The sequence below is a fragment of the Electrophorus electricus genome, chromosome 16, assembly GCF_041902795.1.
Source record: "Electrophorus electricus isolate QZ-2024a chromosome 16, ASM4190279v1, whole genome shotgun sequence".
NCBI lineage: Eukaryota > Metazoa > Chordata > Actinopteri > Gymnotiformes > Gymnotidae > Electrophorus > Electrophorus electricus.
This window is the reverse complement of record NC_137512.1, coordinates 19,753,014-19,768,790: the sequence shown is the minus strand read 5'-3', so window position 1 is coordinate 19,768,790 and position 15,777 is coordinate 19,753,014. Positions and strand designations below refer to the sequence as shown.

Sequence of the window (15,777 nt, the reverse complement as noted above, 5' to 3'; positions counted from 1 at the left end):
TGGTTGAGAGTGCTCTGTCCAAACTGAGGGAAAAGAAAACAGGGGTGCATAGAGAAATATATATTCTATATATGTACAAAAAATATATTAACAATGTATGTACAATATATGTATATTATGTTTATATACAATGTACATGTACAATGTATATGGTTGTGTATATATGTATGTACACAATGTACAGAATGTACAGATCCATCTTGTAAAATGACATATTTACAGTTATGTTACATGGTGGTGGTGGTCCCCACAGTTTATCAGTTTCCCTGATTCAGGGCCCGATTGGCCTGTGGGAAGAAGCTCCTCTTCAGTCTCTCTGTCTTGGTCTTCAGGGAGCGAAAGCGCTTCCCTGACCTCAACAGAGAGAAGAGCCTATTGTTAGGATGGGTGGGGTCCTTCACAATCCTCCTGGCCTTGGTCTGGCACCGCTTGTAGTAGATGGTCTGCAGGTCAGGAAGTTCCGTGTGAGTGATGCGCTCTGCTGAACGCACTACCCTTTGGAGTGCTTGTCTGTCCTGCTTGGTGTTATTCCCAAACCAGACTGTGATGTTCCCCGTGAGGATGCTCTCAATAGTGCAGGTGTAGAAGTTCCGCAGTACCTTGGAGGGCAGTCTGAAGTCTCTTAGGCGTCTGAGGTGGTAAAGACCCTGACGAGCCTTCTTTGCCAGGGAGTCGGTATGGCGGGACCAGGACAGGTCCTGCAAGATGTAAACACCAAGGTACATGAAACTATCTACTCTCTCCACCGCGGTTCCACAGGTTGGTAGTGCCACGCCTGCTTCTTGCTGCAATCCACGATCAGATCCTTTGTCTTACTGACGTTTAGGAGGAGATTATTTTCCTGGCACCACTTTTCCAGGTGTTTAATCTCCTCCAGGTAGGTCCTCTCATCATTGTCCGAGATCAGGCCCATGACAACGGTGTCGTCAGCAAACTTGACAATGATGGTGGAGCTGGAAGTGGCTGTGCAGTCGTAGGTGTACAGTGAGTAGAGTAGGGGGCTTAGGACACAACCCAGAGGAGCTCCAGTGCTGAGGGTGAGGGTGGATGAGGCGCAGTTGCCCACCTGCACTGATTGTGGTCTGTCTGTCTGTTAGTTGGAGATCCAGTCACACAGGGATGTATGCAGTCCTAGATCCTCCAATTTAGTAGTGAGTAGGGAGGGGATGAAAGTGTTAAATGCTGAACTGTAGTCGACAAACAGCATTTTAACATAATTACCCCTCCCTTTGTCCAGGTGGGTCAGTGTGGTGTGGAGCAGATGTGCAATTGCATCATCAGTGGAGCGGTTGTGGCGGTTAAAGAAACATAACAGAAGGCAAACATCTTAAGATACTTTAGTTTTATAAACAAACAGAAACTTAGCTATGAAGAAAGCAGCAAAAAACCCATGGTATAATAAAATAAGATCTGCAGGAGCATGGAGAGCTCAGATATTTTCTTAAGGAGGCAAATACATGACCAATTGTTTGAATAATATTTAGTTCCTAACAACACACCAGAAGTAAAGACAAACAGAAAAGTTAATATTACTTTTAAACAGTGGTGTGCAGTCAGGCCCTTCTAACCCTTCAGAGAAGGGGTAACAGAAACATGGTCGGAAAACAATATTAACATATTTCATAAATAATCTGTTGTTACACTAGAGGGAGCTGCAAGAGTTTAAAATTGGCTGCATTTGCAGCCTGTCAACAGAACTGAATGTGTCCCTTTTGGTTTCTATTTTAAAGGGTAGTGATTCATACAAATGTACACTTCAATCTTTGTCCTAACACTGCATTTTCTTTGCTTTCCTGGCCTTCACAGTCCCCGGATCTTAGAACAGGTAGAACAGGCTGCTCAGAGCATGTCAGTACCATCTAATTTATGGCAACTATGAGAAGCTATTTTGCATACATGGGCCAAGATTCCTGTAGAATTATTTTAGCATCTAGTGGAATCTATGCCATGACTAATTGCTATACTGAATTGTTGGCCATTCAGTGTACATGTAATCTGTACAAATGTATTTATATACATATCAATATTTGTGTGCATACATACATGTGTATGTATATATATGAATGAATATTTTTCTTTGCTTCTGTTTGGCACCAGGTTCAAAAACACACAAAATTATCATTGTTTCCATTTCTTGAACCTTTACCTTTGATAAACATCACGTGAGAGCTAAACAATATATAAACTTAATTGTTTACTTATTAATATCTTGTTTCAAGTCATTATCAATATATTATTGCTCAGGGGCCCAACAGCATTAACTTGGTGGCAGCAGGGTTTGAACTGGCAACCTTTTGACTACTAGTCAAGTACCCTAACCACTGACTCAGGTATCCAGCAACAATCACAGTGGGGTTTCAAACTGTTTAACCATCAATTGCTCTAGTTGTATTCAGTAATAATTGTAAGTCGCTTTGAATAAAAGCATCAGATAAATGCCATAAATGTAAAATATTGACATTTTATACTTAATAAAGTAATACTGCTGATTTGTATATACAAAATTCATTGATATTATAGAGAACAGTAAAAATATAGTATAGAATAAAAATATTATTTTGGTTAAACTATTCTTATAGTTATTTTATGCTGGTAGGGCTGAAAAAATAAGAAAACAGTGCAACACGCATGCTCTAACTAAATCATGCACTTCAATTTTAGTCAACTGCTGGAAATATTTAAATAAGCATATGTTCCCTGTCACAATAAGAATTTCTCAGGTGCAATAAAATATTACTTTCTTCAAATCAATGTCATTGATGTGGGTGCATTTTCCAATTTTTTTCACTAACTTGCATGTGCTTGATAAAAAAAAAACCTGCAGCTACTAACCTTAGACTTCGCTGCTTTACTGCCTTGCTCTTCATCAGAATGAGAATGAGCAGAAAGCCTAATGAATGACAATAGCAGGATTAATACTCTGGAGAGAAAAACATTAAGTATTAAGAATTTATCTACAGATAAAATATTTTAGTCAACAATGTATTGGTAGAATATGGAATAACTTTCCATGTTCCAAGTCTATATTTTGATATGGTTAGGTGCTGTTGGGTACAGAACAAGAACAGTGTCCATGTTTAGTGGTACTGAAATACTGCTGTAGACTACCATGCAGATATGCTGCACTAACCATAAGATGAAAAAAAAAACCTCTGGTAGTGTCTGTGGAGTTGTGTAATGGCTCCAGACTGGAGCAATAAGTATGGGCTAACAATAAATAAAAATAATTATACCAAAATAATTTTCATATGATTGGTTATATGGGATAAACCACTATTTTAATCAAAACTCTGTAGAAAAATGATTTGCATTTACCTTTAGTACAACTGTGAAACAACAAATAGTGCAACAAATGTACTTTTCTTTGCAATATTCATAAAGTATGTGTAGTTCTTAGCAGGACGATTTCTAATGTCAATGACTTTGCCAAAAGGCTGCTGAAATAATTCAAATAAAAGAATAAAATATAATACTTTTAGTCAAATGTACTTGTTGAATTTTTGATTTTCATTTCCCTTGGAGGAAGTCCTATTATGAAGCACATCCGTATTTAATTTGACCATACGTAGATATTGCAGGAATAACTTTATTTACCTTGATGTCATTTGTCTCTCTCTCTTTGTGCTGTTTCTTTTTAGACTGGATGTTTAGGAACTCTTGGTCTCAGCAATTGTGCTGGTGCTTTCCTGTCTAGGCTGTTTTGACTCTTTTTGTTTTGCTGAGTCCATGTGTATAAAAGGACTTGGCAGATTTATAGTGCTGGTTACTTTTCAAATATTCCCTGAAGCATTTTGAAACAATGTAACAGCAGTATATAAAAATGTATTGTACTCAAGTTAGTGTAGGGGTTTATACCAAAATCCTTTCACTCCTCGGATAGATGAAATCTCGATGGACAGCTAGCTCTCAAATTTATTGTTTTACTTTTCCAACCTTCAGTGTGACCCCTGGAAACTCAAATATTACAGAATACTATCATCAATTTACTGAGTTAAACGCTTTAGTTAATCTGATTCTGAAATACACAAGTTACTTACAAATACTCCTTTTACTTAAAATTAAATATAAAAGAACAACTAATGGCTTTTTCTTCTGACAGCTGTGAAAGGAATACCTTTAAATCAGAAGATATTTCTTCCACAAGATTGTCTATGTTAAAACAGTTTTCAAGGCTCTCTGATAAGTCAGAGTCCTCCTGTATAAAGGTAAAAGAACAAGTCAAGAAAATTGAATAACATGTTAAAAATTCAAACATTTTACTCGTCTAAAAGCAGTACAGATGGGCTTGCACCGCCACACTGTGTAAAAGTTTAACCATAGACTATAAGCGTACTTAACACTCTGTCACCTCCACAACACACTGTCTCACATTGGTGGTGAATCACTAACATATTAAGGAACAATACCTTCTCAGGTTTTCCAGACTGGATTAAACAATTGAACACGTACAAAAAGTGCTGTGATGTGCTTCCTATTTCTACCCGTGTTGAACATGCCATTAAACTATATTGATACATTATAGTCTATCGTGCACACGTACCAAATAACTGTTGCTATAAAATGCCACTAATATATGTTTTAACATACATTCTAGAAGTTTTCTATCTGTTGTATTGCAATTTGTCTGTGGTTTTGTGCACAAAATTGTTCTACTCATTGTTTTGCTTGTCTTACTGATTAATTTGTCCTGCCATCCTGGATGCACGCTCTGTATACTTTGTATGTGTTTTGAGATGACAGTAAACCTGACCTGACATGAACCAGCCTGATTTGACCTGAGACATAGTTTTAGTACAAGTACCTCCTCTATTTCCATGTCTTGGCCTTTTTGCTCTTTATGTATTTGTACCTCCTCCAGACTACTTGATATCTTTGACAGATCATGGTTTCGCACACCATCTAAGTTTTCATCTGTACCTCTGAATGAATAGTTGGAACATCCATGGTGTCTGATGGAAAATTCTTGTCCTTGACTGTTTGAATATTTAACTTGCTGACAGCACAGTGTCTTGGTGGTTAGCACATTTCCTTCAGTGTTATGGTCTTGGGTTTGAGTCCCTATCTGGGTGGAGTTTCCATGTTCTCCCCATGTCTGTGTGGGTTTCCTCTGGGGTCTCCAGTTTCCTACCATATTCCAAACACATAGATGTTAGGTAAATTGGCTATACCAATAAATTGTCTGGTTGATTGATTGTGTGTTTCTGCATGTCTAATAGAGTTAGACATGTGTGAATGATTGTTTGTTTGCATGCAAGTGGTGGATGGTCTTCTGTTCTGGGTGTTGCCCTCTCTCCCCTCCCTGCATCTGATTCAGTCCCCCAGGGGGCTAAGGTTTCTGGTTGAGAGCACACCATGCGCAGTTAGCTGCTGCTTCTCATCGGCATATATATATATATAAACGGCATATATATATATAAACATCATTCCATTCATACAAGATGTCTGATCTTCCTGCTGAGATGCTTTCTTGTGTTTTTTGCCCTTGGGCCATCTTCTAGTTGTCTTCTGGTCCATTCTCTGTTTTGAGCTCATCACCATTGAAAGTCATTTTGCAGTTCTTCTCTATCTGCAGTTCATATATAGAGCTAACAGGTCTGTAGATAATGCCATTAATCTCCATGAATTCTCCTACATTCTGCAACACCTGGACAGCCCAAACACTTATGCCCATGTGTTGTTTGTGGACTTCAGCTCTGATATCAACATTATAGTTTCCGACCGGTGGAAGCTCAACATACCATCATCTGTCTGCTATTGAAGCCACAATTTATTGTATAACAGGAAACAGTATGACTGAGTGGGTGACCACATCTCAGACCCTCTCTCCCTAAGCACTGGCACTCCCCAGAGCTGCATGCTCTCTCCCCTGCTATTCTCTCTTTAAGAACTACCAATGAGTGTACCTCTGACAATGATTCTGTTACATTTTTTGTTTGCAGATGACACTACTCTGATCCAACTCAAACAACAATGAGTCTGTGTATCAGGAGGAAGTAACATGTCTGGTTTCACAGAGCGGAGACTACAACCTGGAGCTGAACACACAAGCTCTGGATATGACCATAGACTTCAGGAGGAAACCCATCCCACTACCTCCACTGGAAATACACAGTTCCTCAGTCAGCAGAGCAGAGTCCTACAAATTTCTGGGCACCACCATTCAGCAAGATCTCAAATGGGACAGACAGAGCACTGCAGTGATGAAGAAGGCCCAGCAGCACTTATACTTCCTGAATCAACTCAAGAAGTTTGGGGCTTCCTCAAGTACTATTGGTCTAGTTTCTACTGCAATAACAGTGTCTGTCATCACATCTTCAATCTCAGTCTGGTTCGACCCTGCGTCCTCTCAGACCATGCACAAGCTACAATGAACGTTGCGAGGTGTCAAGAAAATCATTGAGTGTCAGCTTCCCACCATCGAAGACCTGTACACAGCCAGAACAAGGAAAAGGGCAGGGAAAATCCTGGCGAACCCCTCACACCAGGACACTTAAGAAGTGATAACTCAGCTGATGAAAAAGCAGAAGTATGAGTTATCGCTTAGCTATTGCTGGGGAGGGGTGCAGCAACAGGGAGTAACAAACTGTTCTTAGCAGGAAAGAATGTTCAAGGACGGTTGAGATGCCTGGCACCTGGAGTCACGAGATTAGCACATGATAGATCAACAGGGAATGATGGGGGTAAATGAACCCATGTGTGAGAGAAGTGAGAGGCTTCTCTCCCTCGATGCATAAGGGACAGAACCAATAAAGCTCGCTCATCTGCACATCTGGCTCAAGTCTGAATGATTTTTCCTCCACAGTTTCCATCACAATGGAGACCAAGAATGAGTGTATTAAAACTCAACTAACTGTCACCTCCACAGCTTCTTTCCCCAGGCCATCTCCCTCCTAAACAAGGTTTACATGCCTCTGATTTAAATGACTATTATGCACTTTAGTACACACACTGTAATGTACACAACCACTGAATACACCTTAACTTAATCCCTTTGAACAACATCCTCTTCCTCCTACTGGAGTCAGAGCACAGCGCATATGCACTTTAATTCATTGTGAAATACACAGTCTATAAAAAATGTTTACCTTAACATTATAGTTATATTACCACTCATTTCGCTTATCTGTATATACTGTATATATGTACCTCAGCACCCCAGAATTTGGTCTAATCTGTACTCATCTCACACTGCACACAATTTCCTTGCTGCTGTTTGCACACTTGCCCTTTTGTGTGTATATTTATATATAGCTTATGTATAGTATATATAGCTTAGAAATAGTCATATATAAAGGTTACATAGAGGGTATATACAGTTTATAATTAGATTACAAATAGTTTAAGTTTATCTTTCTCTTCATCCAATTGTACTTACTATCCTATTGAACTGTATCCTACTGTACTGAATACTATGTCATCTGTACCAAGATAAATTCCTTGTACATTTTGTACTTGGCGAATAAAAGATTCTGATTCTGATTCTCGTCTCAGTGGACGTGATTTGTAGTATCTTTTGGCGTTCATTCCTAATATCAACTACAGAACTGTTTATTTCTGTTACAACTGCACACCCACACACAGAGAGAGGATCAAAAAAGCAAGAGGTTTTATTGATGAAACAGGACAAGTTGGAGGAGTCAGGCAGGTACTTTTAATCAGGTCGGTCTGAGGTCAATAACGCGGGGCAGAGTCCTGAAGGCGTCCAGGGGTCAGGGGTCAGGCAGGAGACAAGGTCTGAAACACAGGCAGGATTTGAAAACCAGGAAGGCAAACATGTATCTGGAATGATGCAACATGGGGTTGGCAATACTTTGTGAAGTGAGTGCGAGGGATGGGACCTTAAATGGGAGGGAGGAAGCGATGAGGAGAGTAGTTTTCAGGTGTGTACTTAGTACTCTGGCAAACCAGATCGGAGATGTCGGCAGAGGTAACCGTGGCAGTGCAGGGATGAACGTGGTTCCTGGTGTTCGTAACAATTTCTTATTAAAACTCAATTCTTATTACAAAAATTATCTACATTTTTAAGGTTTCATATGCTGATCCCAATCAGTATACCTACAGATATCAGTTAAATTAAAGATTTAATCAACATTAATGTATATTCTGTCTAACCACCAACAAACTTTTATTACAAGGGCATGATATTTGTATTTAAGTCAAGTGTAATAGCATTAAAAAAAACACTTGATTACCAGTTCTCTATAAGAACGATTAACTTTCAAGGAGGATGACAAACCCTACATTCCATGTTCACCTCAGGCTTACAGTTTTTCAGCAGCATCATAATAAATAATGGCTGATTTTAAAAAAGCAACAAGATCACACCAAAACAAAATGCACTATAAAATGTATCTCATGGCTCGGGTAGAATATAAAAACATTACAATGAAGTTGTAACCTTTGCTTTCGGTAATTGGGCTGCTAAAGATGGCTTACGTTTACAGAGGTTTCAGCTGACTTTTAAAATGCTGCGCACCTCTAATGTGCAAAGACCAATCCTACAAAGAGAGAGAAATGTAGTCCACATTCTATAGAATTGCAGTAGTTCCTTCTTCAACTGAAGAAGGAAAAAAAAACATTTGGAGGCAACATACTATGCAGAATTATAGCCTAAGGTTGAAAGGTTACTATTCCTACTCGTGCTAATAAATCAATTTATTATTTACTCATATGATGAATTTGTCACAGATTGTAATAAATTGTACCAGTAGAATTTGCTCCATTTCAGAATGTCACTAGTAATATACATACATTTACATTTGTGTTTGGTGAAAAGTAATCTTAAAAAAGCCACTTACATTTTCTGAAAGCACAGTAATGTTGCAGAGAACACGAGCATAGGGGAACACTTGGGGAATTATGCCATGGAAATCTGATGCCGCCTTCCTGTTAGGCACTTTAAAACAATGTAAACAGTTGAAATAATGACAACAAAAGAAAATATGAAACAATTTTGATTACTCCACAAACTTTATTATAAAGTTCCCGGTGTGTTTTGGTTTTGTTCCATTTCTGTCTCTGCCCTAGTCTTATGTTTGGTGCAGCCCCACCCTTTATTGAGCTGTGTTGCTTCCTCAGATTTGACTATGCATATACATCTCTTGTCGTCCTATCTAGTTTGTTGATCGTTTTCTTTGTGACCATCTCAGAGTTCTCATTTTGTTGTTGGCAAACCTATCTGTGCTTTAGCTTTGTAGACGTCTTGTTTGGTTTCTGCATTTTGTTTTAAGTTTGTGCTGTAACTATGTTAAATTCTGGCTTTGGTGGTTTGACACCTGACTACATGACAGCTTTGGGCTGTGGTATCACCTGGCACTCATTCTTTAGGAAGTTATAAAAGATGAACATGTAAAACGTGTTGCACACAATTTACAGAACTGCATTCACAGTTTTTGATCCAAGCCTGATTTACCTTCAAGATGGTTGTATATGATGATCCCATTTAGGGTACCTAATTAAACCAAATAATTTATGACTTAATTCCCATTGATGTACATTTCGGCTGACCACATTTCTACTGTCAATGCAGAAAAAATATTAATGGCACTGGTGCAAGGTGTTGTTCTTGTACAGCTATGGAAATATTGTAGTGCTACCTATGCTAACATGCACAACATGCTGTTACGCTATCATTCCTGATATCTAATAATTGTTATCTCCAAGAAAAGGTTAACTTGTACAGAAGTTGACAGAAGTTAAATAAAATGTAGGGCCTACATTTTATGATCACAAACTTAATTTTTTTTTTTTTTTTTTATTTACTGAAATCACTGGTTAAAATACAACCATTTCCAATACAATGTAAAATGTCAAACATATAAACATGACCTACCAATCAATATAAGTGATCGGGTTGTTCGAACTGACTTACATTGCTCTAAATTCTTGTTCAATCTTAAAATGTTGGGAACCTCTAACATGCACAGACCAATCCTACAAAAGTAGAAACAAATGGTGTTGTGAGAAAAACCTGGTGTGACACCTTTGATATTATGAGGATTTCTGCATGAACAGCTCTGGATATGTTGTGACCCATTTGAGCAGATAGCCAGATAATGTTTGTAAACACTTGAATTATCATTGTATACCTAGATTCAGCAGAATAATTGTGATTTATATAATACTCTTCACACTGATCTCAAATAAAGTAAAATGAAATTAATAAATGAGTAAGAATCACTACAAATCCTTCAGCAAGATTTAAGCATAGATTGTATTTATTCAATCTATCAGTAGCTGTGTAATGAACTCCTTTCACAGATTGCAACACATACAAAATTAGCATTTCCAGAAGACCTGTTTTTTTTTAAGTCAACATATTCCCAGTGCGAAGGAAGCTGGGCAGTTGAAGTGGGACTAAATACATCTGCCAGGTTGCCTGTGGGTTGGGGATGCAAATAAACAAACAAAAAGGTGTTCTGTCAGGGATGGTATGGATCTTGAGGTGTTTAGCAAGGCTGGCACCGTACTTTAACTACCGGTAGTTAAAGTACAGCTGGCTTGCAGCCATCAGGGTCCCTGCCATAGAAATTGAGGGTGGCAATGGGACAGTGCACAGTCTCGTCATACCAGAGACTCTAACCAGCCCAGACGCTGGAGCTCACGGAGAGGCTCTCCATGCAGCAGAGGAGGCAATCAACCATGGACCAGAGTTTGCTGAGCTCTTGTTGTTGCCTCTCCAGGGCGGCAGCCTGAGCTGTCCATAAATTTGTCCAATCAGGGCCACTCACTGCACGCCCATCAGTTGGCTATACAGTCTGCGACAGTGGCAGCAGGGAAAGAGTGATATGCAAAGTGTTGCAAAGGAGTTTCTTTATTCTCCATAAGCATAACAAAGAGAATCACAGGATCGAGTACGCAAAAAAAGTGAACAAAAAAAGCAAGCAGAAGCAAAGTGCTGGCATTAATCATTCAACGCATGGACTGCAGCTGCAGGCTCAGGCAAGGTCAGGATGCTTGTCGGAGAACAATAAACAGCATTGGGGTAGACGCCTGTGGGCTTTAAACAGGCAGAAACCCAAACAAGGTACAGGTGAAGGTGTTGCGAATGAACTTTGGACCAGCCCATTATCTAGACATAGTGCTAGGAGGCTTGGAAGAAACCCACTGGTGCATGCAGTCCGCCATCACCATCAACAAGCAGAAAGCGTATCGGTAATGAAGAGAGACCCCCACTTACGAACCTGAAGACCGTGCATGAGTGGCGATAAGAGCTGGTCGGATGGGACAGACTGGCAAGCTGGCCCTGAAGTATGCAGATGCATATACCATCATTAGCTGCATTAACATCGCCATGTACAGGGTTGGCTTGCCACAAACATGAATCGTCAGGTTTCCACGCATCTGTGCAGAAGCCCATGATTGCAGGTCCACTGGAGGAAAGCAGCAGCACTGCCGGATCACCACCACCACTGCTAGAACTGGGGAGGAGTCCAGCTTATGAGGTGAGAATCCTGCTGGACTCGAGGAGTCAACGAAGGCAGCTGCAATACCTTGTAGAGTGGGAGGAGTACAGCCTAGAAGAGTGGGATCCCGACCTGGTGACCTCTTTCCATCAGGCGCATGCATACAAGCCAGCTCCGCGTCATCCAGGCAGTCCTTGCTCTCAGAAGTTAGTGGCTCCTTCAGGGGGGCCCTGTCAATAAGTGCAGCTGAGATTTTATGAATGGTTAACTACTTCACTATTATATGGAAATAATATATTCACATTCTCCTAAACCTTTTTAATAGACAAAATTAGTTTCAACTTGTTGGCAGATTAAATATTTAAGGTCTAGACAAACCGGGCATATTAATTAATTAATTAGTTTAATTATTTATTTTTATTGCAATATTTATAAAAAGGTGTCAGAGTGTCAGGCAGCCAGCCAAAGGGACACGCCCACTGCTACACACACACACACACACACACACACACACAGTACACCTTCCCCTTTCGCAATCTCCTAATTATTGATTGCCTTCACCTGTCCCTCATCTATCTTTTTGTCTCCCTCTTATTTAAGCTCACAGAAATGCTCATCTGTGCAGTCTTCCTCACTGTTGTTACTAAATGTCAGTGTTTACCACTGTTTTGTCTCAGCACCTCAAGAGTTACTGCCAAAGCTTCCGCTTTTCATTTGCTCTTTAGTCAGCTCGCTGCAGTGGTTTTTTATCTTTATGAAGAATACAGACACTCCCTCCCTGCACCTATCCCCAAAGAAAACTGGCTTTAAATCTCAAGTGGATTTTGCGCATTTGAGGAACTACTAAAAATGCGATTGGCTACTAATCAAAAAATGTATTTATATTTTCATTACATGAAACTTTTAAAAATAATTAAGCATTTTATCAGACTACTTCTCTGGAATACAAATGTTGATATGTACCTTTTGATTTTTTGGACACCAACTGTTAAATTGAGAGCTCTTACAACTTGATCTAGCAAATACTTTAAAATACTGTAGTAAAAGAAACTTAAACCTTTAATTTTTGGTGTCAAAAACTAATATGAATATATCGATTATTAAATTTTATTTAAATCTTGAAAGGTGACTCACCACTTAGATGTGATTGGAAAATTTTTACTTTTGCATCATTAAATTCACATAACTATACTGGCTTCATAGACAACTTATAGTCTCTTCGAAACCAGGTAACATGGACTACTTACTTTAATTTTATAAATCTTTTGACTGACCAACCTGATGATTTTGGTCCTATTTTTTAAATAATGCTACAGAATGACTTCATTGTGAGATTAAATGGGAACTGATCTGTCTTGGTTGTATATACTACATATGTACTGACTTTGGTTATTAATTATTTATATCAGTTATTATTATTCAGTATTATTTAGTAATGCCACAGTGAAATCATTTTATTATTAGTGTATGAATTGTCAGATAAAGTGGGAACTGATCTGTCTTGGTTTTATGGACTACTTGTATGAAATTACCATTTTATGGCGTCTTAAGTTTCAATTCGGTTGACATGATTTTTGTGTCCAATTATTTAATATAGTGAAATGACTTTATTACATTTATGTCATTATTAGTTTCCTAATAGTCAAATGTGGTGTGAACCAATATTTTGTGGTTTCATGGACCTGAAATTAGCATTTTATGCTGTCTTAAAACTGACTTCTGATTCCATTAGAATTACTAATATGACTGTTGTCCAAGTATTTAATAATGCTACAGTGAACTTAGTTTTTAATTTGGTAATGGTCAGATGTAGTGTGGTGTGACTTTTCAGGGCTAATTATTTGAAATTACAATTTTATGAACTTCATGGTAGCATCGCATTTTCATCTTTCCCACATGGCGTACAGTCGTTTCTCTAGGCCTGTGTAACTACCGCTAAGCATGAAGCTATTATCCGCGCACCTATTTTTGCTGGCGGCTACGTTAACAGTGTTTTGACAAAATAACCGCAGTAAAATATCCTAAGCTAATATAAATGTCAGAAAACCCAATTCCTGGACTCATGTAGATGTTCTTGGAACACTGGTTCTTTGATAATTTGGATGGATCGCTCTCAAATCCAGCTACCTTCAGTGTAAATAGAGAAGGGAGGGTATTCCGTGACACAAATCCACACCCTCCTATACCAATATGAGAATAACGCCTCGCTTAATAATGTAACCGGATACGGTTACATGCTTTTCAAATACACTCTACCAAATCTGCTTAGACACAATTATACTGACTTCAGAAAAAGAACAAAGGGGTACCCTAAAAAGTACACCGGAACTAATTACCTTATACACAAATGACAGCGATCCTCTTCTCGCTCCTGTATGGCATGACAATTTATGACATATCCACGCCACTGTTCTTTTAATACTTTTGGAAAACGTATGTAAACAATCACTGTACAAGTAATAATTAACTTTTTCGAAAGGGCAAGTGAAAGTAAATGATGAAAGAGCTGATCATTGTTACATTCGTGAAAGGGGGAAACGGTCACGTTTCAGGCAAAATTATTCTGGTGTGGATTAGTCCAGGTGTCTGACTTTTGCCTATGTGTGGTGGTCTTACCCTAACAATCTGAAGTTGCTGTTACTCAGCCTGTCAGTTTCTAGTCAGGTGTCACTATCATGTATCAGGCCTCATGTATCTTGAGTGGTTGGTTTAAGCACTGCAAATGGACACCACCGATTGTGCTGTCACAGGCATGAATCACTTGGCACTGCTCAGCAGTAGTTGGTCTGAAACTTTTGGGTACCTAAATTTAAGACAGGTAAAATGAATGAAAGCATTCCTAAAATATATATACAGTTGTGTTAAAAATAATAGCAGTGTAAGTAAAGCTCAGAAATCTTATAATAGTTTTTATTTCCATGCATTGGGAACACTGCACATTATAGTCTAAATCAAAATATGAAGAAAAATGTATACATTTTTTAATTACTTTACAGAAAATGAAGAAAAATGAATATTGGGCTGTTCAAAAAAATAGCAGTGTCTGCATTTTTCTTCACAAACTCAAATATTTACTGTATAAACTGAAAGATCTTTAGGATGTAGCATTGCTGTGAATCACTAAACTAATATTTAGTTATATAACCACTGTTTCTGAGAACTGTTTCACATCTGTGTTGCATGGAGTTGACCAACTTCTGGCACCTGTGAACAGGTATTCCAGCCCAGGAGGATATGACAACTTTCCAGTTCTTCTGCCTTTCTTGGTTTTGCTTCAGAAACAACATTTTTGATGTCTCCCGACAAGTTTTTTTTTTATCAGATTAACGTCCGGGATTGGGCTGGCCACTCCATAACTTTAACCAAGATGCTGCTCGCTTACTGGTGTGTTTGGGGTCATTGTCTTGTTGAAACACCCATTTCAAAAGCATTTCCTCTTCAGCATAAGGCAGCATGGGCTCTTCAAGTATTTTGATATATGCAAACTGATCCATAATCCCTGGTATGCAATAATTAGGCCTAGCACTAAAGTAAGAGAAACAGCCCCGTATCATGATGCCTGCACCACCATGCTTCACTGTCTTCCGTGTACTGTGGCTTGAATTCTGTTTGGGGGTCGTCTGACAAACTGTCTGCGGCCCTTGGATCCAAAAAGAACAATCTTACTTTCATTGGTCCACAAAATGTTTCGCTTTAGGCCAGTCCATGTGTTATTGGCAACTTGTAACCGCTTTAGCACATCTTTATTAACAGTGAGACTTTGCAGGGGCTTCTTAGATTAGCTTCACACAGGCATCTTCTAATTGTCACAGTACTCACAGGTAACTTCAGACCGTCTATGATCACCCTGGAGCTGATCATTGGCTGAGTCTTTGGAGTCTTCCATTTTCTTCCACGTTCCTCTGATTTTGCTTTCCATTTTAAAGCACTGGAAGTCATTTTAGCCAAGAAGCCCATCAGTTTCCACACTTCTTTATGTTTTCCCCTCTCCAATCAACATTTTTAATCAAAGTACGCTGTTCTTCTGAACAATGTCTGAAACGACCCATTTTTCTCAGGTTTCCAGAGAGAAATGCATGTACATGTGTTGGCTTCATCCTTAAGTAAGGGCCACCTGATTGACATCTGTTTTGTCACAGAAAGAAAGACCTCACTCATTGAACTCCACACTACTATTATTTTGAACATGCCTGTTTCAATTAATTATTCAATTACACAAACTCAGGAGTATGCATATCATGAATGGTGAGTCTGATGGTTTTCTATGACTCAACTACACCTACTGGTAAGTTATTTGCCATGTAGTAATATAATTTCTACCAAAAACAGTGACTGATCTGGTTAGTCATGTTAGACTGCTATTATTTTGAAC

The 15,777-nt window shown here is 38.8% G+C and overlaps 1 protein-coding gene across 1 annotated transcript; it reads right to left on the bottom strand.

The window, feature by feature from the left end:
- Nucleotides 1–7,968: 7,968 nt before the first annotated feature.
- On the bottom strand, nt 7,969–15,324 carry LOC145651658 (uncharacterized). The gene is made up of 4 exons (XM_081698637.1): nt 15,225–15,324; nt 11,184–11,651; nt 8,799–8,896; nt 7,969–8,498 (listed from the first exon to the last, which is right to left on the bottom strand). The coding sequence occupies exons 1-4, from the start codon at nt 15,322–15,324 to the stop codon at nt 8,439–8,441; spliced, it is 726 nt and encodes a 241-aa protein (XP_081554763.1). The 3' UTR covers nt 7,969–8,438.
- Between the last annotated feature and the right edge of the window lie 453 nt (nt 15,325–15,777).